Raw genomic sequence first — 26,769 nt, 5'->3', positions numbered from 1 at the left:
GCTGTGAGAGGTAGCAATGATGAAACCTAAGAACTTCGGATTCACAGACCCAAGTTCAAATTCCAGCTTTGCCATTTATTTATGCATGTGACCGTGAGTAAATTATTCATTCTCTCTGAGTCTCTTGACTACCTTACAGTTGTGATGATCAGGCAAGATGTAGAGGTAAATTATGTTATTTCCCTTCTTCCTTAATACACATGAGCACTGAAAGATTCAGCATTACTTCTGCTACTTATAGATATTTATATGCATTTTCTTATAAGAAATATGTTAAACACAGCATTCTCTTATAAGAAATATGTTAAGTAACACAATTTACATCAACATATATGAACAAATATGACCTTTGCTAGTGACAACTTCTCTGAATTCATTTCCTCCTCTATAAAGGAAGGTATTACTAATCACAATATAGCTAATCATGTACTGGGGAACTACAAAGTGCCAGACACATTTTGAGATGCTTAACATGTATTATCTCTAATTCTTAAAATGATTCTGAAAGATAGGCATTATTCCCATTTCATAATCATTTAAAGCTTTGCTACTGGAAGTATGTTGTGTGAACCTGAAACTGCATCACTATAACCTGAGAACTGTTTGAAACACAGAAACTAGGCCCCTCCTTTGAAATATAACAAGATGTCCAGATTATTCATATGCACATTATGATCTGAGAAAGCACTGATCTAATGTTCCTCCCAACTCTGCAATTCAGTAAGTCAAAAAGCAATATAGACCAATTACTGAACACTACAGCCAGGGCAAGTCTTGCAGTCCCCAGGTGGTGCACATTCGCTCCCGCAGCCCCGCCAGGAAGCAATGTGCCTGCAGCCCTGAGATGGATGACCTGGGGACCAGCAGGAGGAGAGTGAGGAAGCGGGGGCCGGTCCCGCCAAGAAGGCCCCAGCCAGACAGGACAAGCCCAAGACGCTGCCCTTTTTGCCACTGGGCAGTTGGTCAGTATCCAGAGCAACGAGGCTGCGGCCCTACTCAGGCTCATGGCATGTAACGTGTCCATGGGCTTTGGTGAGAGTTAGAAGCAGCACCTCAACAGAGTTTGGGAAACGTTTTTTATCAAGGTAATTGGTTTGCTGCAGAAGAAAGGAAACATTACACTGTTTACCCACCTCCACACTAAGTCTTCACCTGGATCTAGATGTGTGACATAAGAGATGTGAAGGTTGTCATCCCAGGACAGGATCCATATCAGAGACCGAATCAAGTTCATGGGCTGCTTTAGTGTTCATAGACCTGTTCCACCTCTGCCAGGTTTGGAAAACATTTATAAAGAGCCATCTATAGATATGGATGGTTTTATTCATCCAGGTCATGGAGATTTATCTGGGTGGGCCAAATAAGGTGTTCTCCTACTCCAGGCTGTCCTCACTGTTCTGCCCCATCAAGCCAATTTTCATAAGGAAAGAGGAGGCTGGGAGCAACTTACCAATGCAGCTGTGTCCTGGCTAAATCAGAATTGGAATGGCCTTGTCTTTCTGCTCTGGGGCTCTTATGCTAAGAAGGAGGACAGTGCCATGCACAGGAAGCGGCACCATGTGCTGCAGATGGCTCATTCCTCCCCGTGTACAGAGGGTTCTTTGGATGTAGACAATTTTCTAAGACCAATGAGCTCCTGCAGAAGTCTAGCAAGAAGCCCACTGACTAGAAAGAGCTATGATCCTGAGCTGAGGGGTAGCCTGTCTCCATTGGTGGTTATTGAGAAGCTGTTGTTAAAGTATTTGTCACTTACAAAATCAAACTGAAAATTTTCCTATTAATTCTTAAATACTCTGCGCAAGCGGTAAAGCTTCCATAAAGCAGCCATGAACCAAGTTGCCCAGAAATGGCAGCTTTATGTAGCCACACATAGCAAAGGCTATCCTTTGGCCAAATGTCTCTGCAACATGGCTTCAGCCTAAAATATGCTGACTTCTCAGAAGACAGATGAGGTCAAATGCTCACTTGGCTCTCCTTATCTCGCTACCCCCCGACCCCTTACCTTTATGGTTAAAGTGGGGAAGATGTATACCTTTTAGGTAGAACCATAGTTTGGTGCCTGCTGGTACTTGGTTTCACCTGGTTAGACTTTCAACTACAAAGTGTTTTAGGGGGTATTTTTGCATAGAAAGGCTCCCTTTTCCCAGCCTGGCAGGCATTCCAGTCTGTGCCAAGTACACTGCCCCCTTGATCTTTCAAGGGGCCTTCAGGTCCTTCCTTGAAGGAAGTATGATGGTTTTGCAAGTTTCTAGAAAACTGGCCCTGAAATTAGGGCTCAATTCTCTGATTGTAGCAGAGGTGAAGACTCCTAAGGAAGAGCCCTTGGTGTTGGTCTTAACAGACAAGGGCCGAGGGATGTGAGCTGAGTCTTGTTATTCTTTGGGCGTTTCGTGGAATAAGCAGTGAAATTTAGACAAGAAAGAATAGAAAAGAGAATCTTCTTTAATGGGGGGAGGTGATTTTCTCCTAGGGTTATCCTGAGTTGGGGTTTTTAAGATAGCACAAACTTGCTACATGCTGTTTTTTATGGACTGAAATCACTTTATAATATTTTTTTCTGCAACACTGGAGAGTTTTAGTTTAAAGAAAATATATATATATATATATATCTCCTTCTTTTTCAGGACACAATCTTTACTGAGTCTGTACCTTTATCCTTGATCTTGTTAGCAATGCCATTTTTTTTTTTTTTTTTTTTTTGCTGTTAGGTGGGTTAAAGCATTAACCCTGCATGGGGTTTGGTAATAAAAGCTTGTTAAAGTAAAAAAAAAAAAAAAAAAAAAAGCAATATAAACATTGACATGACCTTTATTTATATGAAATACCTAGGCCAGGTGCGGTGGCTCATGCCTGTAATCTCGGCACTTTGGGAGGCCAAGGCAGGCAGATCACTTGAGGTCAGGAGTTCGAGATCCGCTTGGCAAACATGATGAAACCCTGTCTTAACTAAAAATACAAAAATCAGCTGGGCGTGGTGGTACACACTTGTAATCCCAGCTACTCAGAAGGCTAAGGCAGGAGAATCGCTTGAACATGGGAGGCAGAGGTTGCAGTGAGCTGAGATCACACCACTGCACTCCAGCCTGGGTGACAGAGCAAAACTCCATCTCAAAAATAAATAAATAAATACCTACTGGTTTACTTGAAGCATTCAACATAATTTCCCTTGAAATGAGGCTGAGAAAAACAAATCTTAGACCTTTTAAAATTTATTGTAGCAAAGCACATTCTATCTGTGTCCTTCCATTTAAAAACATATACCTTATTTAAATGTAATCTCCTTCTTTAAATAACTTTATTACTCTTAGAAAAATAAGGTTGTACATGTTTTAAACATGAAAGATGAAGATTTAAACAAAAATTATGAATGTGACCTTAACAATTCAGCTAGGCATGGTGGCCCATGCCTGTAATCCCAGCACTCTGGGAGGCCAAGGCAGGAGGATCACTTAAGGCCAGTTGTTCATGACCAGCCTGGGCAACACAGCAAGGACCCATCTCTACAAAAAATAGAAAAAAACTGGCTGGGTGTGATAGCATGGGCCTGTAGTCCTAGCTACTTGAGAGGCTGTGGCAGGAGGATCACGAGCCCAGGATTTCAAGGCTGCAGTGAGCTACGATTGTGCCACTGCACTTCAGCCTGGGCAACAGAAAGACACTGTCTCCCTCTAAAAAAGAAAAAAAAAAAAAAGAATTCAAAAGCATCAGACTGAACACGTACCATTCTTCTCTGTTAATTATAAACAAAAGTTTTATAAGAAAGAATTCAAAAGCCCATTTCAGCACTGATTCTACTTAAGGCTAAATGCAATGTAATTTTTGTTACTCTGTTATATGACACTTGTCATTGTATATACTGATATATTAGAGAAATACCCATTTACTCACCAACTACGTATAAGCAACCATGAAGCTTGCTAACTCCATTGCCCGCTCTTCGTTGACCCATTTCTTTAACTTCTATCCACTTATCCAGATGTGGATCGTATCTCTCCACACTAGATAAAGAAGCCATTCCATCATTGCCACCTACTGCATAAACATGGTTCTAAACGAAGAGAGTCAAACAAAACACATTAGATTTTGAATTTACTTATATATTGTTCTAATGGTAAATTAGAAGGTACAAGGCAGTATCTCATGAAATAATATGGTATATAATATCTTCATACTGGTGATGATATATTGGACCTTTCCTTATTTTGGTTATGAATGTGATACAATGTAACTTAATGGCAAGTTGCCATATAACTTACTACTAGAGCAACAGAGCCAACTCCTCCACGGGGAGTATTCATTGGTGCCACTGTACTCCACTGATCAGATTCTATGTCATATCTCTCCACATCATTGAAGCAAGTATTGTCATCTAACCCTCCAATTGCATAAATTGGGCCTCCTAAGGAAGCCAAGGCAATTCCTCGCCTGCAAAGACAATAAAACATACTTTAGCAAATGGGTTTGTTTCCAGGAAAAAAGTCATATAAAATATTGTGCTAATGCAAATCATTTATCATGTTAACCTTCAAACAGTATAGTTTGTTTCCATTATCTTTAGATTTATAAAAGCTTTTGACTAGATGGCTACAGAATTGCCAAACTGTCTATGTGAATACTGCCCCCTAAAGTTGAACAGTGCATAGCCTACACAGGCTACTTTAAACTCAAAACAATAAAATATAACCCAACAAAATAGTATAAAAGAGTCCAAAATACTCAATCAGTGCACACACAGTTGCATAATTGAGAGGTTAATGAGTTGACAGAGAAGTTTTGCAGTGGAGGTCAGAAGCCAATCTCACAAATCCATGCAATTACAGAGCTCATTTTGTTGCAGGGTTTTATTATACCACACAAAAGAATATTAAATTTTATATTACAGGTTGTATGTCACATTCCTTTATTTCTTTTTTTTTTTTTTTTTTTTGAGACGGAGTCTCGCTCTGTCGCCCAGGCTGGAGTGCAGTGGCGCGATCTCGGCTCATTGCAAGCTCCGCCTCCCGGGTTCACGCCATTCTCCTGCCTCAGCCTCCCAAGTAGCTGGGACTACAGGCGCCCACAACCGCGCCTGGCTAATTTTTTTTGTATTTTTAGTAGAGACGGGGTTTCACCGTGGTCTCGATCTCCTGACCTTGTGATCCGCCCGCCTCGGCCTCCCAAAGTGCTGGGATTACAGGCGTGAGCCACCGCGCCTGGCCATGAATTCTTTTTTTTTTTTTTTTGAGACGGAGTCTCGCTCTGTCGCCCAGGCTGGAGTGCAGTGGCCGGATCTCAGCTCACTGCAAGCTCCGCCTCCCGGGTTCACGCCATTCTCCTGCCTCAGCCTCCCGAGTAGCTGGGACTACAGGCGCCCACAACCGCGCCCGGCTAATTTTTTGTATTTTTAGTAGAGACGGGGTTTCACCGTGGTCTCGATCTCCTGACCTTGTGATCCGCCCGCCTCGGCCTCCCAAAGTGCTGGGATTACAGGCGTGAGCCACCGCGCCCGGCCATTCCTTTATTTCTGAAGGGTATTTACTTCTCTTTGAAAGTAAGAGACTTAGCCCATGTTAAAAGCTGATTTATTTAACAGTGATCAGAATTTCTTAAAAATTTCTTAAAAAACACATTGCACCAATCAAAAGTTGAACTATCAAACTATTATTTTGTCACTAGCTTGGATAATTTATAAACCTCTACTACCTTATGTCTCATCTGAGACATAGCTGATATTAATGAGTTAATTAATATAAGTAAAGCACTAAGAACAATGTCTGGCCCATATTTAGTGCTATGAAGTATTAGCTTTTACTATTACTGAGAAAGCAGCTGCTTCACTGAGATTCTAACTCTAAATTTACCAGAGAGTATCCAACAAAAGAATTATTAAGGATAATGTTATCATTCACTTTCAGTCTCCTCAACCTCTTTTCTCTTGGGTATAAAGCTATGACTTACCACATACTGTGCTTATAAAAATGTTCAGCTGTGTGAGAACAAGTACATGTGTTCTCTAGAGTGTAAGGATGTTAGGTCAGGGAAATAAAGTAAGTATGCCTAATAATTGTCCCTCCCCTCAAACAACAAAAGCAGACAACATCATTGGGGCTTACTTCCTACTCCTCAAAACTGTCTTCGTTTTCATAACATCACACATTTTAGTCCACTCCTATCTGGCTAGTGCTTTTCAGCTTCCTTTATCAGTGCCTTCTTTACTCCATCATTAAATTATAAAGTTCCCTAAGGGTCACTCTATACCTTCTCTCCCTAAGCAATCCCATTCTTTCCACAGATTTGTGATAATTCAGATATATATTTTCAGACATATACCCAATTTCTACCTCAAATCTGTCTTGCTGGTTCTTCAACCTTAACTTTAATCTGAAATGAAACTCACTGCCCACCTCCCTGTGACGGCAGAATTTTAAGATACTCCCCATCCCCCATGACCTTCAGCCCCTGGTGTTACTCTCATGATTATGCTACATTATATGGCAAAACGGAGGTGACCTTGGTGGGCCTAATCTAATCAAACAAACCTTCAAAAGCAGAGAGGTTTCTCCAGCTGGTAGTCAGAAATTCAAAAAACCAGGTGAATGCAGTGTGCCACTATTTGTTTGAAGGTGTGGGGGGGTGACATGTGGAAAGGATCTGACAGTGTCTCGTAGCCAACAGCCAATAAAAATGAGAAACTCAGTCCTATAGCCACAATTCTATCAATAACCTAAATGGCCTTGGAAGTGGCTTCTTCTCCAGTGCCGCCAGATAAAAGCCTAGCCCAACCTCTTGATTCTGGCCTCGTGGGACCCTAAGTAGAAAGCCCAGCAAAATCTGTATCACTTTTGAACTGTGAGCTAATAAATGGGTGCTATTTTAAGCTGCTAAATTGGTGGCAATTTGTTACACAGACACAGAAAATTAATACACCCCCATGACAAAACAAGCAAAAATTTTATCCCGTTCACCATGTTGCTTTCCTAATTCAGAAATCATACTACCTATCCAGTTGCTAAAGGCAGAAACCAAAGAATCATCTTTGCCTCTATCTAATTGTTCTTTCTAATTATCATAAAGTCTTTTTGACTCTACACCTCTGAACTATCTTTCAAATATGTCCTCTATTCTCTATCTCAATTTCTATCAGTATAGTCCAAGCCACCATTATTTCTTTACATCAAGGGATGAAGAATTACAATAACTCTTTTTGGTCTGTCAGACTGTTTTCACTCTGGTCATCCTCGAATCCCTTCTCCATTTTGTATGCAGAAGTTCTCTGAAAAGAGAAATCTGATCCTATAAAATGGCAGATAAAAATCCCAAAGTACTTCTTTAATCCTTATATCTCTGTTATTATGTCGGTTTTTGCCAAAGATTGGATGAAACTTCTCTAGCAAAACAGCAGTTGAATTTCTGTAATCTTTTAAAACATGCCCTGAGCATTTACAATCTGTGTGAAAAATAATAGAGCTACAATTATTTTGTCATATTACTTGTTTATAATTTATATACCCTCAAATCATCTTTTTAGTATGCATTTCAATAAATTTTCACATGTGAAATATCGGTTATCTTTATTTTTTTATTTCATCTTTCCACTGAAATGGACACCAATGTTTGTTCAAGCTGTGAGTCTGTTGAAACCCATCATCCTGACAGTATGTCTAAAGATTCACGTACCTATTCAACAAAAAAGTTGTAAATGCCCACCACAAGACATACCAAGTGGTCAAGATACCACTTTGTTTTTTGCTACCAGCAGTAAAAAACATAGCCAATGTCTCTGCCTCTGTCTAGCTCACATTGTAGTTATCACATAGTATAAATCACTCCCTATTAAATCACTCCCTATTAAAGTATTAAAATGTCATTTGTAGACAGTGGGAGATAACAGTTTAAGACTAGCTTTTTTTTTTCTAGGATTCTTTCTCACGAGGGGGAAAAAACCTTAAAATGTCTTCACATTTCTTTTCAATCTTTCATATTTTAACACATGAAGCAAAAACTAGTTGAAAATATTGTCATATTATTCAAAAACAGAAAATTAGAGGCAACATATCCCCATGTGTGGTTTAGTTTTTAATTGCTCATTTTGATAACAAGTCATTTTTAACCCTTACAGAGTGTTGCTAATTTGCCAACCATATAAGCCACAATGTCTGAGGTATGGTTTTACTAGTTCAGGTTTGTGTCTTTTAATTAAACCGTGGGTGATACATTTATATATATTAAGGTATGTATCATTATATGTCATATATATATATATATCACCTGCAGGTTTTTTGTTTTGAGACAGAGTTTTGCTCTTGTCATCTGGACTGGAGTGCAATGGCGCAATCTCAGCTCACTGCAACCTCTACCTCCTGGGTTCAAGCGATTCTCATGCCTTAGCCTCCCGAACAGCTGGAATTACATGCACTCGCCACCATGCCCAGCTAATTTTGTATTTTTAGTAGAGACACGGTTTTGCCATGTTGACCCGGCTGGTCTCAAACTCCTGACCTCAGGTAACCTGCCCATCTCGGCCTCCTTAAGTGCTGGGATTACAGGCCTGAGCCACTGTGCCCAGGCCACCTGCAGTTTTATTAAAAGAAACTCTTTAGCGATATTGTCAATATTTACTGAGATAGCCCTCTTCTCTCTTCTTGCATTATATTTTCACTCTGACACAGAGGCAGAAATATTCTACTCTCTAGTTTCATATAAATTATTAAGCTCAGTCTTTGAAATCCTCATGCCATTTACAGAACAATAAAGTTGAAAAGGAAAAATAATAGACAATAAAATTTAATCTCCCATTTGGTACAAAATATATGTGATCTTTCTGACAATACAATTCCAGACACTGGAAGGAATTAGCTTCACTGCTAATATACTGAATCATAAATAAATATTTATTCCTTCCTATGAAAGCAACATACACCTCTTACAATATCTAGTTACTCCTGTAAGTTTTCTTGTCTCCAGATCATAACACTTCAACTATTTTTTGTAGACAACATGGTTTTCAGATGTATTACTAACCTACTAATTTTCTTACATGCATTCCAGATTATCATTCTCACATTTATAACAATCCATTTTTGTGCACCTTCTATATATCTTATTTTCAAATTATAAACACATTAGTGTACTAACAAGTTATGTTCATTATAAAACATCCACCCAAAATAAATTTTTAAAAATGTACAGAGACTCTAATCTTTTATTCTCATACCCCTACTGGTGTTATATATCCTACTTCAACAACACAGCTATAGATACGGAGAGATCAGTGTCAAGAACAATAAAACTACAAACTCCCTTAACCTAAGGCTTCACTTTTTTTAATGTAGGCAACTATATTATATTCACTTTTTTCCTTTCCTTTTATTAAGAGCTGTGTTTCATAATGGTTCAGGTACTTTTCTCCATTTGAAACAAAAACCTGATTTCCCACCATGTTATGTTGTGCTCATGTGATTGAGTTTTTAAAATACCTAAGGCAGGTTTTAACCAGTAACTCTCATTTTAACATTTTTTAGGTTTTTGTCTAGAGTATATGTGGTCTACTTTGTCTTTGGAATCCTAATTTGGTCACATGCCTTAGTGATCTTTCCACCTTAGGATATCTAAAAATTTGGTATTCAAGTCATTAATGAAAGTGTCAAGCAGGTTAGAGTACTAAGTATGTTACTGAAAATCTCCCCTTTAGACTGATACATTAATCAACATATATTCCAGTTTATGTTGATGAGAATATAAATATTAGAACATAAATATGTAAATGAGCACATAAATATGTAAGCAATCACTTAAAATATTACTGCTCATCAGGATAAAAATCAATGAAGAAAAGAGAAATTGAGGACTATTTTCTTAACATGATAAAAATATAGATACTTTAGTCCTAAAGTCAGTATCTTACTTAATAGCGAAACACTAGATACTTTTCTAATAAGATCAGGAACAAGACAAAAACACCTACTGTCTCTGCCACTATTCACCTGTATTAGATTATTAGGCAATACAATTAGACAAGAAAAATCAGTAAGAAGCATAAGGATGTGTGGGGAAGCATAAGGATGTGTGGGGAAAATGACCCAAAAAGTCTACAGATTAATAGTACTGTATCAATGCTAATTTCAATAACCACTATGGCTGTGTAACATGTTAACATTATGGGAAGCCAGGGGCAGGGTAGGTGGCAAGGTTTTGCCATCTCAGCACTGGCATTTGGCATTATCTTTGCCACTGGCATTTGGGCTAGAAGATCCTTGTTGTGCACTGTAGAATCTTTAGCAGCATCTCTGATTTCTTCCCATAGATGCTAGCAGCAATTTTCCCATCTCCAAGCTGTGACAACCAAAAATGTCTCCAGACACTGCCAAGTGTCCCACAGAGGAGGCAAAATCATCTTCAGTTGAGAACCACTGGTACACAGAAACTTTAATATTTTTGCAACTTCTCTGAATAAACTAAAATTATCTCAAAATAAAAAGTTTTAAAAATCAATGCTCATGTATAAGTGAAAACTGTGACTACCATACGGTACTCTAAAACATGACTGCATTTTTAATTCTTAAAAAAAATAAAAGGCGGTAACAAAGTATCACCTTGGACATGCTAACAAAATGTGTTTGAGAAGGTATTTAAAGTTTCTAAAGTAGAAAAAAAAGTTTAAAATAAGGCCTTTAAATTTTAAGAAACCTTATTTCCACCATCAGTTCAAAATAACTTTCCATGCTGATCTACCTCTTTGTGTTCATTGATGCCTTCATCATCCATTTATTAGTGAGAGGATCAAACATCTCCATGCTACCTAAATGTTCATTTCCATCATGTCCACCTACTGCATACACTTTACCTGTCAAATAGAGAAGTATTTTCATTTGACTCCAAATAAATAAATTCATAACATTAATGTTACATATATAAACATTATATAATTAAAATGTCACCATAAGTTAATTTTCAACAATTGTTGTTCTGTTCAACATTATCATCAATGTCATTTCAGTAGTTGAATGAAAAATCAATGTAAGCTTGCACTAAACATGCTGTTCTACATGAAGTTATTTATTAGTAAATGCTCTAATATTTATCGCCCCTTTTAGGTTTCCCAACTTTTTATTACTTGGTAGATGAAATCACTAATCATGCCTTCAAAGAATGCTTAATAAAATGGAAAAACGCTCTTATTAGGTTATATTTTAACATATAAAACTGGTGGCTGAGCACGGTGGATCATGCCTGTAATCCCAGCACTTTGGGAGGCCGAGATGGGTGGATCACCTGAGGTCAGGAGTTCGAGACCAACATGGTGAACGCCTGTCTCTGCTAAAAATACAAAATATTACCCGGGCGCGGTGGTGGAAGCCTGTGATCCCAGTCACTCAGGAGGCTGGGACAGGAGAATTGCTTGAATCCGGGAAGCGGAGGTTGTAGTGAGCTGAGGTCGCGCCACTGCCTTCCAGCCTGGGCAACAAGAGCGAAACTTCATCTCAAAAACAAAAAACAAAAAACAAAACAAAAAATACATATATATAAACTGGTTTGTGTGCGCATGCATGTACACACACACCCACACACACACAACTTCTTTGTTGTTTGGTTTTTCTTTTTGAGACAGGGTCTTGCTCTGTCACCCAGGCTGGAGTGCAGTGGCATTATGACTGCTCAATGCAGCCTCAAACTCCTAGGCTCAAGTGATCCTTCCATCTTGGCCTCCTGAGTAGCTGAGACCACAGGCATGCACTACTACGTCTGGCTAAATTTTTTAATTTTTTTGTAAAGACGAGGTCTCCCTACGTTGCCCAGGCTGGTCTTGAACTCCCAGGCTCAAATGATCCTCCCTCCTCAATCTCCATAAAACTGTTAATATGATCAACTTTTTTCCTAGATGATACAAACAAAAATACACAGAGAAAGACAGGAAAGACTGTGCACCAAAATGTTAACTGTGACTGTTTCTGGGTGTTTGTGTTGCAAGCGGTTTTCATTTTTTATGAAAATGTTTTTATATTGTTAAAAATTCATTTATATTTTTATAATAAAAAAGTGACCTTTTAGAGTTTTCTGACAATTTATCCATGATTCTACAATTAATTCATTTTCAGGAATGAGTATTAAAATAAGATGGGTATTAAAAAAACTGATACGTAATTACAATTTGGGTTCAATAAACATTTTTCCTTGGTTTAGTTTTTTGGTAACTATATAACTCAGAATAGTTTATTTTAACTCTTTATATCTCTTTTCTCTGATATTCATCTCCACATTATGCGCACTGAGCATCTGTGGCACAAAGCAAGTAAATTATCACTAACCAAGCATTTTATTTAAAAATAATTTACAATTTAGTCATTTTCTTATATAAAAAATAAATTCTCAAAGTTGAAATATTTTTAAAAGAGCATTGTGATCATGTGATATTTCAAAGTGGACCCACCTTCCACAGAGATTACACCCACATGTCGCCTTCGACTATTCATTTCTGGTCCAAAGAACCAACTGTTTTTGTTGATAGAATAGCATTCAATACTGCGAAAAGGGTCACCAGATCCACCTCGACCACCTACACAAAACAGCACACCTAAAGGTAAAGCCACAAAATAGAGATAAATCATAGCTGCCAAATGAAAACAAAATTAAGGTGGAAAAATATTTAGAAAGTCAAAACTTTGGGTAAAAGTAAAAAGACAAAAAAAAAAAAGTTATTTGGATAGTATTTAATGTTATTATGTTAGTATAAATCTAATAAAATTTTCTTCCTGTCCCTTCATAGAATAGGGTATATCAACTATCTCTGCTTGCTAATATCCCACTACAATATGGTCTATACTCTCATATACCGTCTAAAATTACTCTTGCTAAGGTTGTAACAAAACGGCCTCTAAGTTAATTTCTTATTGAACACAATTGTAGCACTTGATATGCTGATCATCCCATTTTTTGGGAAACATCTTACTTCCTTGATTTCTATAATATCAGTCTCTTTTTATCTCCAATCATTTATTTCCTTCTATGCTTTCCATGTTCCATCCTTAGCCCATTTCTCACACACTTTTTGTTACAGGAAAAGTTCATCCCTTTGTTTTAGATTCCACCTATATCATAATACCTTCCCATATACATTTCTAAGCCACATCTCCACTTGATGTCCCACAGACACCTTAAACCCAACAAGTTCAAAAGGATCTCCCCTCCTTGCCTACCTAAACAATCTCTTCCTTTCCTGTGGTGTTCTATCTGTTCCTCTCTATTCCCAATGCCACTGGGAACAGTTCATGCTCTCATCAACTATTACCTAACTACTGCAAAATCCTGTCCTCTCTTAATACTAAGCTGTCTTTTTGCATTCAGATTGTCAACATAGTACACTAACGAAAAGGCTCTTTTGATAGCCTTCCATTACCTACACCAGTACTTCTTAAAAACTTCAGTGAATGACACTGAATTGTAAAATGGGCAGGTGCAGTGGCTCATGCCTGTAATCCCAGCATTTTGGGAGGCTGAGGCAGGAGGATCATTTGAGGCCAGGAGTTGGAAACCAGCGTGGGCAACAGAACAAGACCCCCATCTCTACAAAAATTTTTAAATTAGCCAGGTGTGGTGGGGCATGCCTGTAGTCCCAACCCCATGGGAGGCTGAGGCAGGAGGATCACTTGAGCCCATGATTTCGATGCCATAGTGAGCTATGATTGCAACACTGCACTCCAGCCTGAGTGATGGAGCGAGACCCTGTCTCTAAAAAGAAGACAAAAAATGCTTAAAATGGCAGATTTTGTTACATATATTTAACCACAATTAAAAAAAAAAAGTGTAGTGTAATGCAGAATCACCTGAAGGGCATAAAACACAGATTGCTGGGCCTGACTTCCAGAGTTTCTAATTCAGTATGTTTGAGGTAAGTCCAAGAATTTGCATTTCCTACAAGTTCCCAAGTGAAGGCTGATGCTGCTGGTCCAGGGGCGACCACTTCCTTCACACTTTGAGGAGCAAAGGCTGCCTTACAAGGTAAAACCGTATCACAGCATAAAGGTCGTCCAGGATCTAACCCAATCTCCTCCCCTCTTTCTCTCTCTTAAACTTCATGGTCCTGCAACTATGCATGTAGTATACATCTTTGGTGTTCCTATAGCACTTTTGGTAATTAGCATTTATTTAACACATAGTATTAAAATGATCCATTATGCCAACATCTGTTACTAGAGTCTAAGGTAGGTTAAGACTGTGTATTAAGCAATCATGCATGAATAAGGACTAGCACAGTACTTGCCATGTACTAGGCATTCAATAATTGTAAAATGAACTGAACACCCTTACCCTAACTAGCATTCAGAAGAACATTTATTTATTATTCACAACTAAAGCTAAGGTTTACTTTCTCTATAAAACCTTTTCTGACTCTTCCAAGATAAAAATAACTACTGTTTTCTTTGTAAGTCCCATTACACCTTATGATGATATAAATGCACCTGTTAAGACTTTACTGCATTTATTTACTCAAATGTCTATTTTCCTAGACCAGACAAGTTATTCCAAAATAAGTCTGGCTATATTCTGTATGTGCCTGCATTTCTTACACCTAACCCAGAGCCCTTCACATGGTAGGCACTTAATAAATGTTAGCAGAATGACTGCATAAATGAATGCCTTGAAGCTGCCTATGCTATCTTTTTCAACTAATTCAATATTTTAAGTTAGATAAATGTAAAGTCGGAAGAGCAGCTAGGTGTGGTGGCTCACACCCATAATCCCTTTGGGAGGCTGAAGTGGGTGAACCACTTGAGCCCGGGGGTTCGAGACCAGCCTGGGCAGTATAGTGAGACCCACTCCCTACAAAAAAGAAAAAAAATTATCTGGGCATGTGCCTGTGGTTCCAGCTACTCAGGGGGCTGAGGGAGGAGGACTGCTTGAGCCCAGGAGGTTCAAGGCACAGTGAGCTGTGATTGCAGCATTGCATTCCAGCCTGGATGATAGAGCAAATCCCGTCTCAAAAAAATTTTTTTAATAAAAAAAAAAAGTTGGAAGAAACTGTGAAGATCATTTAGTCAAATTGTTTATAAGTAAACAGAGGCCTTGATTAAGAAATTTGTTTATAAGTTGGGCTGGGCGCAGTGGCTCGTACCTGTAATCCAGCACTTTGGGAGGTTGAGGCAGGCGGATTACTTGAGGCCAGGAGTTCGAGACCAGCCTAGCCAACATGGTTGGCTCTACTAAATATATGGGAAAAAAAAAAAAAAAAAAGCCTGGCACGGTGGTGTACACGAGAAACTCTTGAACCTGGGAGGCACAGTGAGCTGAGAAAGCACCACTGCACCCCAGCCTGGGCGACAGAGTGAGACTCGGTCTCAAAAAAAAAAAAAAAAAAAAAAGAAAAAGAAAAAAGAAAACTGATGCCCTGATTAAGAAATTTGCCCAAAATTACAGATGTTCAATGGCACAGCTAGGATTATAATCCCAGAATGTAATGTTAACCTTTGATTAGATTTTCTTTAAGTGAAAACTAGTATTTCATCTATATAGTTCACATAGGAACAAAGTATGGAAGAAAAAAAAAAAACTAAAATAAAAGACCAGGATGCACATCCTTTTTCTGCTATTCCTATGTGTGGCCTTCAGCATACTTTTAACTTAAATCTTAGTCTCCTCATCCTTAAAATGGAATAAAACCACCTATTTCAAAATGAAGATCAAATCCTTCACTAAAACTTACTACATAAAGTTCCTTCAGTCATGTAAGAGATCATTTATATGACTGTCTAGTATATTTTGGCATATAACCTAGGCTGCTAAGATGTTATTTGAATTCCACTCTGAATTTAAAGAATTTCATCAAATACCTTGACTTTCTAAATTCACAACAAAAAAGCTATATAACTAAAAAAAATGAATTATTGGGCTGGGCGCAGTGGCTCATGCCTGTAATCCCAGCACTTTGGGAGGCCAAGGTGGGCGGATCACGAGGTTAGGAGATCAAGACTATCCTGGCTAACACGTTGAAACCCCGTCTCTACTAAAAATACAAAAAAAATTAGCCAGGCATGGTAGCAGGCGCCTGTACTCCCAGCTACTCGGGAGGCTGAAGCAGGAGAATGGCGTGAACCTGGGAGTTGGAGCTTGCAGTGAGCCAGGCGAGATCGTGCCACTGCACTCCAACCTGGGCAACAGAGTGAGACTCTGTCTCAAAAAAAAAAAAAAAAAATTAATTATTTACATCAACCTATAGAAAATGAGGATAATTAGTTTCATGTCAAACTAATTATCTAGAAGAACTACTTCTTCATAGATAGGTGTATGACTTTCAGCGTTTCTTTGTATTACCTAGATAAAATTTCATTCTACTCATAATCATGAGTAGAACATAATCATGTTGTTGTTTTCAGGCTATTTCAAAGACCTCATTATTTGATAACTGCATATTTAGATAGCACCATATATAGAGGAAGTCTCTATTCAGAGCACCTCTTCCCTAAATTTCTGAACCTCATGTATTCCCTCATGTCTCAAATATGTTACACTTTACAAATATTTTATTAAAAAGTGATACTTCTTATAGCATAATGTCTCAAGAAAAAGAAGTGAACATGAAATATTTTCTTGGGAAAATATAAAGCCTAACAATTGTATCAAATAAAGGTGAAACTGCATGCCTCCTAAAACATAAGGGCTTTAGATTCTAAGAGTTTAATATAACCCATTATACAAATGTTAGCTATGTTTAGTGCCCTTTTTATTTGGTAAAATGAAAAAACAAATATTTAGACACACAATGTATTTCAAGCTCCACGCTTGGCCCCAGGGATAGAAACCTAAATAAGATACTCGGCTGTCTTTGAAGAACTCAAGACATTTCAAATGAATAAATGAAAATGCAACATAGTAAACCAAGTTCAGAATCGGGGAAGATCTCAAAAGAAGAGATATTTCAGTAGGCTCTGCAGAGCATATAGGACTGATTATGGCTTTTAAAAAAACTGGCTTATTAGTAAAACTAAATAATGTACAGTAAAAATGATAAATACATATATAGAACCATATTTGCCAATTATTACTTTAAGGCAATCAGAGACTAATTATATTACAACTAAGTTTGGGCACACAAGAACATCCCTCAAATACAACAAAGATCCTTCCAGGAGAGTTGACAAAATAATTTGGTTACCAGCAGTATGCTTCCTTGGGGTAGTCCGAATGGAGTATTCAAAGTCAGGTACTGCTCTGCTACTCAAGTGAAGATGGTAATTTCTTGCTTCATCCAGTAAATCTCTACATTTTAGATTTTGCTTGACAATCTGTTCTTTTGCCACAACACCCATAAGAAAATCAACCGGCAACAATGGTAGACGAACCTAAGATCATGAATAGTTGCAATATAATACATTTTATATTTTCTTGGGAAAATAAAGTCTAAAAATTGTATCAAATAAAGGTGAAAATTAGATGGGTAATTCTCCACTCCTACTGCAGCATGTTCTCTTTTTAAAATTTGTTACTTCATGAAATCTAACATGTTCATGAAATTCAACGTGCCAAATTCTAAAGCAATTTCCAGTATTGGTCTGCTCGAATGGAATCAGACTACACGTTAAACTATATCCACCCACTTTAAATATAGGTTTAAATAGGGTTTATAATTGAATTATCTTCAAATTGCTTACTTCCAAAAACAGTACTGACATAATCACAAGGCCCTTTTGTTGATAATGGTACAATCAAAACAAAAGTGCTGGGCTTTGTTCTTTTGTCTTTTTAAGCTAAGATTAAACATAGGGAAATGTGATTTCTAACTTAAAAATGTAAAAATTAGTATCTGTAACAAGCGTTGTTTTCTTCAAATCAGTGATCTTGGAAGGGAATATACTAACTCAGGGATGCATCCCCTTTTTCAACAGAGGCATTCACCATTCCTCTATTAAAGATGCACTGATTTTCCAGTGGATTAAAAGGGATGATGAAACCAGGTAATGCTATTTTGAGTTAAAAACACACACACGTAAGGGGTTGAATCCGGTCTCTCTCCCCAGCTGCAAGACTTTGTTGCAGCAGTCCCTATATCTACTGTTATGGCCCCCCCTTGAATGAAGTCTGCCTTACCATCTCAAAGAAAAACACATATACACAAATAAGATATAGCTGCACGATAATGAAACTTTCCATTTGCTTTGCTGACAAACTTACTTTCAAAATAATTGAGAGAAGATCCAAACGTGTTCTGAATTTTGATACTCATATGAATGCATAAATATTGTGATATGTACTTGAAAAAATATGTCTTATCATCACACTTTGAATAGGTTTACTTCATCTGCCTATAAATATCTAAAATGACAACACTGGTAATTATAAGCACTTTCATTCTTCCTACTATTTGTTTAACCTTCTGATAATGCTATTAAGAAACTTTATGTTATTAAAAATCACAAGATTATCATTGAGTGCTTTTAATAAGCACTAGCTTTAACAAAGCATTTAATTTAGAAAAAATAAGTAAATAGGAACATTCTTAAGTAGTAAAACATCATTTTACTTCTCAGGAATAAATGAAGAAAGGAAAAAAGGGAGGAAGGGAAGGCGGGAAGGGAGAGAAAGGAGAGGGGAGGAAGACAAAAGAAAAAAAGATCGCGAGGGCCTACAATCTTCTTATCCTGGTAACTGCTACTGACAGTGAAAAATAACAGTAACAATGAGACACATTTCTGAGGTTTAAAAAGTCAAACTATGGTGAAAGAAGAAAATAGAAAGTGATGTCCTATGGTTGTTTACATAATAAATCTTCACACATTAGGAATAACTATACTTTTATTAGCAAAATAATTCATTAATTTAGAAACTTCATTACAAAACAATCATTATAAATTATATTAATTTAGAGCTGTTTCCTCAAACCATTTTCTACTGGCATAAATAAAACATTCATCATTAGTATCCCAAAGGAATATTTTAAATATTCAGGTTAAAAAGCAGAGAATGATACTGGTAATTCAAATGTGACAAATTTAGATTCATCCTGAAACAGCACAGCAAGTTAACAGGAAAATTAGAGAGCTAAAAGTCATTTTTATCATTTATTACATCAATAATTTCTATATTCCTTCAAATAATCTACACTTTTCATAATAAATGAAGCATATTGATTTGCTTCTGTATCATTTCATTTCTGTGTGAAATCTTATTTCAGCCCCTACCTGTGCAAGTGTTTCATCCAACCATTTGGAATGATGCTGAGGATTGGCAAGTAGCCACTTGATGGCAGCATTATAGACCTGCTTTTCATTTTCAATATTTAGATCACTGGAGGACAAAAGCTTATGGAGGTGCTGGGGTGATACACTTACAAAGTCTTCACACTCCACTACTTCAGTAAAATGCTCATAGGCATACTGATCCGCCATGTCCATTAAGTCTATTCGATTGTGACTTTCTGCAAAGGCTCTTACTGCCAGGCAATTGGAGGGATGAAAATGTAACTTCATGTATTCACAACAAGCTCTAGCCACCAGTTCAACCTGCAGAATACAGGCTGCATATAAGAGAGGCTGGACATTGTCAACAGTCAAAGTGAGCCGTGAAGAATAGACAAACTTTACCAAGTCTTCTATTGCGTCACCATCAAAATCTCTAATCTCAATCAGCGTTTGCTTGGCTTCGGCCATTTCAGAAAGAAACATGGCTCTAAAGTAGGGAATAACACAAGCCAATACCAGCTTGTGACAAGAGATTAGCTTTGAGCCAACCTGTTCAAAAGAAACCAAGAAAGATTCAGTTTAATATCAAAATCAGCTTCAGGTCAGCATTTAACATGTGTTTGTAACAGGAACAAAATTTCCAGACAAATTTAGAGTATCTTTTTACAAGGCGAACCTTTGGTCACTTACTTTCAATGTAGGCCAGTTTCTTAAAGTCAAGCAATTTTCATCTTCCAAATTAACCACATATCTCATATGTATACATACATATACATACACACACACACTTTTTATTTATTTATTTATTTATTTATTTATTTATTTATTTAGAGACAAGACCTTGCTCTGTTGCCCAGGCTGGAGAGCAGTGGTGCGATCTCAGCTCACTGCAACCTCTGCCTCCTGGGTTTAAGCGATTCTCCTGCCTCAGCCTACCAAGTAGCTGGGATTACAGGCGTGCACCACGACACCTGGCTAATTTTTGTGGCTTTTGTTTTTTCAGTAGAGACAGGGTTTCACCATGTTGGCCAGGTTGGTCTCGAACTCCTGGTCTCAAATGATCCAGCTGCCTCAGCCTCCCAAAGTGCTGGGATTATCAGTGTGAGCCACCATACTTGGCCTCTTTTATATATGTATCTATAACATACATACAACAAACCATGATTTTCTATGTTATATTTCAGGGACACTGTGTGAATAAATAATAACACCAAACATCAGTTAGCACTCATTACAAGCCAACCACTATTGTAAGTGCTTTTTTTTTTTCGGAGATAGGGTCTCACCCTGCTCCCCAGGCTGGAGTGCAGTGGCGTGATCATGGCTCATTGCAGTGTCAACCTGCTGGGCTTGAGCAATCGCCCAACTCAGCCTCCCAAGCAGCTGGGATTACAGGCACGCGCCACCACACCCAGCTAATTTTTTTATTTTTCAGTAGGGACAGGGTTTTGCCATGCTGCCCAGGCTGGTCTCAAACTCCTGGGCTCAAGTGATTCACCCACTTTGGCCTCCCAAAGTGCTAGGATTATAGGCATGAGGCACAGAGCCTGGCCTTCTAAGTGCTTTTCATATACTAACTCAACTGTCCCAACGCCCCTGTGAGTAAGTACTAGTATTATCCACAATTTGTCAATCAGAAAACTGAAGCACAGAATAAGTATTTAGTAGTATTTACTATGAGCTCAACCGAGGTTTTTTTAGTTTCTATTTACATTATCTTGAAATGATATAGCTTACATAAGAGCAGTTAAAAAAAAAAAAAAACCACTGCAATCTCATCACCTTAATTATTGAAAAATGAGATAGCTTCCAACAGTGTGCTATTACAAACAGCACAGTAGTGAACTTCTTTGTAACTAAATCTTTATTCACATTCTCTATTATTGCAACAGATAAATTCTTAAAAGTAGAAATGCTGCTTCAAAGGATACAATGTGAATATGCGAATACATACTGTCAAACTGTCCATTTCTGAGCTTCTTACAGTATTTGCACCATATCTTGAGTGTTAAGAAACACTTTTTTTTTTGGTACAGACAAAGTCTATGCTGCCCAGGCTGATCTCAAACTCCTGAGCTCATGCAATCCTCCTGCCTCGGCCTCCAAAAGTGCTAAGATTACAGGTGTGAGCCACCATGCCCGGCCATAGTTGCCAATTTGATGAATAAAAAGATCTCATTGTTTATCTTTTTTTTTTTTGCTCTTAAGATTGAATCATTTATAAATTTTGAGCTATGTGTATTTCTTCTATGAACTACAAATTTTTTATAACTACTCCTCATATAATCAGAGTATTAGGTATTTGTCATATATATTTCAAACTTCTCTTTTAGTTTGCTTTCAAATTTTATTCTCTCCCTATGGATTTTTATATAATTAAATGAAGTCTTTTTATTTATTGTTTTAGGTACCCTGCTAGAAATGGGAATCATTCTAATATTCTATATTTACTTCACATATTTTTTATACTACTTTTATGGTTTTATGTTTTACACTTAAATTTTTATTTACATCTGGAAGTTTTTGGTACTGAGTGGGCAGATATCTTTTTAATATAGTATTTATCCCATTTTCCCAGGAGTTTACATTAATCAAATACAAGTAACAGTTATAGTACTATTTAAACAATTTTCCTGTTTTCATGTAGTGTTTTAATTATATAATAAACTTACAGTTGTACCTCACTGAGAAATAATTTTTAAATGACAACTTCTGGAGTGTTCAAATGTATAAATGGTTTTGCTTATAAAAGCCCCTTCCTCAGTGTTTTTTCACTAATGTGGAAGAACCAGTATCACTTATTTCAGCAAGTACAAGACAATCATTTCTGTCTGTTAGGCTATATTAAATTTTTTCACAGAACTCACAAGGCAGGATTTAGATTCCATTGAGACTAACGTTGTAATGTAGACTATAACATAAAGCTTGGCATGTTTTCAAATTCACGTCAGCTCTAAAATGGGATCTGATATCTGATACTAAGTAATTTTTAAATAGCCTAAGCATATCCTTTAAAAAATTATTTCCACATGCCACCACCGGGATTCAGTTTCTATGCAAATATTTGTAAGTCTCACATGACTTAAACCTGCTCCATCAAATAACTTGCCAACACTCTCCTACATAATAGTATCATAAAATATGGTTCTACAATTTCTAGATAACCATTATTTTAACAGTTGCCATTCAAGTTGTACAAATCAATGGCCAGCAAGTCATTTTCATGTTGTTTTTAATAAGATTCTGTCCCTTTACAATTCTATTTGAATCTTGATTCAAATAAACGAAAATGTGGCTATTTAACACATACACCCCATGTACCCTTTTAGAATAAATATCAATCATTACTTTATAAAGATCTTTGAGCCACATGTATAAATAGGAACAGTCAAAAATTTGGCTTTTTAATGCACTGATTCTCCTTTGATGTTATATAGTTCATTACATTCCTGAAAGTTTATTTGTACATTTTCTTTCTCTGGTACATAAAAATAATTACCAATTACCAAAATCATTTCATTAGAAATTTGAAAATGAAAGGAATCTAAGTCTAAAGACCTGATGTTTAAAATTGGATGAAAAACACACAAGTTACAGAATATTAGATACTACCATATAATTTAGAATTACATAAATACTATATGTACCCGATACTAGTTAATTTTCTAATTTATATTCTTTCTTTGTTAGATCAGTGAACATGTGACTAATTCAAGATACTATCACAAAAGAAAAACCTTAGACAAATTTAACAGAGTTTAACTGAGCAAAGATGGATTCAAGAATTAGGCAGTCCTGGAACCAGAAGAGGTTCAAAGAGACTCTGGTGCTGCTGCGTAGTCGAAAATTTACAGACAGATAAAGGAAGGCGGCACAAAGAAAACGGAAGTGAGGTACAGAAATAGATGGGTCAGTTACAGCTCAGGGTCTGCCTTACTTGAACACAGGTTGGACAACTGGTTGCCTATGATTGGCTGAAACTCAGTGATTAGCACAAGAGTAGGTTGCAGTCTGTTTACACATCCAGTTAGGTTACAGTTTACTGTGTACAGAGAAACTTTTAGGCCAAGCTTAAAATACATAAGGCGGGAGCTTTAGGCTATACTTAACAATACTCAGGGAAAAATCACGTCACACTTCAGTATTAAAATATGTAGAATATCAACATTCATTAAATAATTCCTTAGACTTCTGTTTAAAAAGCTTGAAATACCAACCATTAATAAAAACTCTGAGTAATTTTCCAGAGATTACCCAATATGAATGGAAATACAATGAAAAAAGGGCTTTTGGGTTAGTAAAGCACTTGACTATCAACATATAAAGCATTCCTAACTCCACTAGTTAGGACTTCATCATGGCTCTTGAGCGCCACTTGATCGAGCCCACTTCCACTCTGTGGAGTGTACTTTCATTTCAATAAATCTGTGCTTTTGTTGCTATTAAAAAAAAAAAAAAAAAAAAAAAAAAGAGTTCACCATGGTTAACATTTATTTTGTAAACTATTTCCACTTCACTTAAAAAATTTAGCAAAACAAGGGCCGGGTGCGGCGGCTCGCACCTGTAATCTCAGCACTTTGGAAGGCCAAGGAGGGCAGATTAGGAGGTTAGAAGATGGAGATCATCCTGGCTAACATGGTGAAACCCCGTCTATACTAAAAATGCAAAAAAAATTAGCCGGGCATGGTGGCACGTGCCTGTAGTTCCAGCTACTTGGGAGGCTGAGGCAGGAGAATTGCTTGAACCTGGGAGGCAGAGGTTGCAGTGAGCTGAGATTGTGCCACTGCACTCCAGCCTGGGTGACAGAGTGAGGCAGAGGTTGCAGTGAGCTGAGATTGTGCCACTGCACTCCAGCCTGGGTGACAGAGTGAGACTCCATCTCAAAAAAAAAAAAAAATTAGAAAAAGTTAAATTTTATCTTAGTATTATTCACCATTATATAAGCAGGAAAATTTTCCATATCAGTAGTTGAAAAATGCCCTTCTACTCTAATATACTTTAACATTCATCATTAGCAACTCATGAAAGCATTTACTATCTAATATTTTACTCTACATGCATATTATTCATTACCATTTCAATGTTGTTTTCACATTTACATTATGACTTTTTGATTACCGTAAATACTATTATAGTAGATATACAGTTGCATAACTTCGTGAGTAAGAATAATCTTGACACTTGCCGTGACATGATTGCATCACTCTACTCCAGCCTGGGTGACAAGACAAGACCTTGTCTCAAAATAATAAAATAAGCCTATAATCTGTCCTTTCCCCTTATAAAGTAAAAAAATTTTACTATTCCTTCATTCTTACAGTTTTATTTTTATTTTAAATTTATATTTTTATTGTAAATATATATATTTATAAATAATTATATAAATTGTAATTTATAAATAAATATATATTTTTTCGGTTTTTTCAACTTTTACTTTAGAATTAGGGGTGCATATGCAGGTCTGTTGCATAGATATATTGCATCATGCTGAGATTTGCTGTATAAATGAATCTATAACCCAGGTAGTGAGCATAATACACAACATGAAATAAACAGTTTATTTCAATTCATACCCCCACCACCTTCCCTACCTCCCCCATCTTGTATTCTCCACTATTTTTCCCATTTTCATGACCACGTTTACTCAGTGTTTATTCCCACTTACAAGTGAGAACAAGTGGTATTTGGTTTTCTGCTTCTTTATTAGTTCACTTAGGATAATGGTTTCCAGATGCATGTATGTTGCTGCAAATAACGTGATTTCATTCTTTTTTATGGTATAGTATACCACAGTGTAAATATAACACATTTTCCTTATCCAATCCACCACTGATGGGCACTTGGGCTGATTCTGTATCTTTGCTATTTGCGAATCGCACTGCAATGAACATACACACATATGTGTCTTTTTGATAGAATGATTTATTTTCCTCTGGGTATATACCCACCAGGAGGATTGCTGGGTTGAATGGTAGTTCAACTCCCAGTTCTTTGAGAAGAATCCAAACTGCTCTCCACAGTGGCTGAATTAATTTACATTCCCACCAACAGTGTATAAGTGTTCCCTTCTCTCCACAGCCTTGCCAGCATCTGTTATTTTTTGACTTTTTAACAAAAGTCATTCTGACTGATGTGAGATGGTATCTCTTTGTGGTTCTGGTTTGTATTCCTCTAATGACTGGTGATGATGAGTATTTTTTCATATATTTTTTGGCCACTTGTGGGTCTTCTTTTGAGAAGTGTCTGTTCATGTCCTTTGCCCACTTTTTACTGTACCTTTTCTGTTTAGATATGTTTAGATAAACAAATACCATTGTGTTACAAATCCCTACAGTTTTCAGTATGGTAATAGGCTATGCAGGCTTATATCCCAGCAACAACAGGCTATACCATATAGCCTAGGTATGTAGCTTATACTACACACGTAGGCTGTGGTAAGCAGTTCTAATACAGTCATGTGTCACTGAAGGATGGGGATACATTCTGAGAAATGTATCAGGTGATTTTATCATTGTGCAAATGTCACAGAATGTACTTACACAAATCTAGATGGTATAGCCTATTACATACCTGGGCTATATGGTATAGCCTGTTGCTCCCAGACTACAAACCTGCATGGCCTGTTACTGTACTGTACACTGTAGGCAACTGTAGCATAATGGTAACTATCTGCATATCTAAACATATAAACATAGGAAAGGTACAGTAAAAATACGGTATAAAATATATTTTTTTAAAGTATACTTGTATAAGGTATTTGCTATGAATGGAGCTGCAGGGCCTGAAGTTGTTCTGGGTGAATTATTGAGTGGTGAGTGAACGGGAAAGCCTAGGACTTTATTGTACACTACTGCAGACTTTACAAACACTGTACACTTATGCTACACTACATTTTTAAAAATATTTTTCTTTCTTTCATGATTAACCGTAGCTTACTGTGACTTTTTCCATAAACTTTTTAATTTTTTTAAAACTTTTTGACTCTTGTAATAACACTTAAGCCTAAAACACACACATTGCATAGCTCTACAAAAATGTTTTTCTATGCTTATTCCAAAAGCTTTTTTCTATTTAAATTTTTTTTCTTATATGTTTTAAGCTTTTCTGTTAAAAACTAAGACACAAACTCAGACATTAGCCTGCATCTATACCAAGTCAGGATCATCCATATCACTGTCTTCCACCTCCAGATCTTGTCCTACTACAAAGGAGATGACACATGAAGCTGTCATCTCCTATAGTAACAATGCTTTCCTCTTGAATACCTTCTGAAGGACCTGCCTAAGGCTGTTTTTACAGTTAACATTTTTTCTTTTCTTGTTTTTTGTTAAGAATCAACTTTCTGCAATTTTTTTCTTTTTTTAAGTAATGTTCTTTTCTTTAGAAGTAGCAGGAGTACACTCTACAACAATAATAAAAAGTACAATAAATACATAAACCTGTAACACAATCATTTATTAGCATGAACAGGTATTAGGTACTATACATAACCATGTATTATACCTTTTATACAACTGGCAATGCAGTAAGTTTGTTTACACCAGCATCACCACAAGCACGTAAGTAATGCACTGTGCTAGGACACTATGATAGCTACAACATTACTAAGTGATAGGAATTT

General features: G+C 37.0%; 1 protein-coding gene and 1 pseudogene across 5 annotated transcripts in view; one reads left to right on the top strand and one right to left on the bottom strand.

The window, feature by feature from the left end:
- The window catches only part of LOC105479660 (kelch like family member 8), an 80,193-nt gene that overhangs the window by 5,972 nt on the left and 47,452 nt on the right, over positions 1 to 26,769 (bottom strand). For 4 of the 5 annotated variants that reach the window (XM_071093327.1, XM_011737754.3, XM_011737752.3 and 1 more), the window contains 6 exons: positions 19,149 to 19,697; positions 17,126 to 17,312; positions 12,407 to 12,550; positions 10,711 to 10,822; positions 4,257 to 4,425; positions 3,889 to 4,048 (listed from right to left, as the gene is read on the bottom strand). In XM_071093327.1, coding sequence (XP_070949428.1) covers positions 3,889 to 4,048; positions 4,257 to 4,425; positions 10,711 to 10,822; positions 12,407 to 12,550; positions 17,126 to 17,312; positions 19,149 to 19,697 — 1,321 coding nt within the window. The remainder of the gene's footprint in view (positions 1 to 3,888; positions 4,049 to 4,256; positions 4,426 to 10,710; positions 10,823 to 12,406; positions 12,551 to 17,125; positions 17,313 to 19,148; positions 19,698 to 26,769) is intronic. The other variant, XM_011737756.2, reaches the window with a different exon arrangement.
- LOC139362123 (uracil-DNA glycosylase pseudogene) lies at positions 145 to 1,818 on the top strand (annotated as a pseudogene).

Source organism: Macaca nemestrina, chromosome 3, assembly GCF_043159975.1.
Source record: "Macaca nemestrina isolate mMacNem1 chromosome 3, mMacNem.hap1, whole genome shotgun sequence".
NCBI lineage: Eukaryota > Metazoa > Chordata > Mammalia > Primates > Cercopithecidae > Macaca > Macaca nemestrina.
This window is presented reverse-complemented; position numbering and strand designations above follow the sequence as displayed.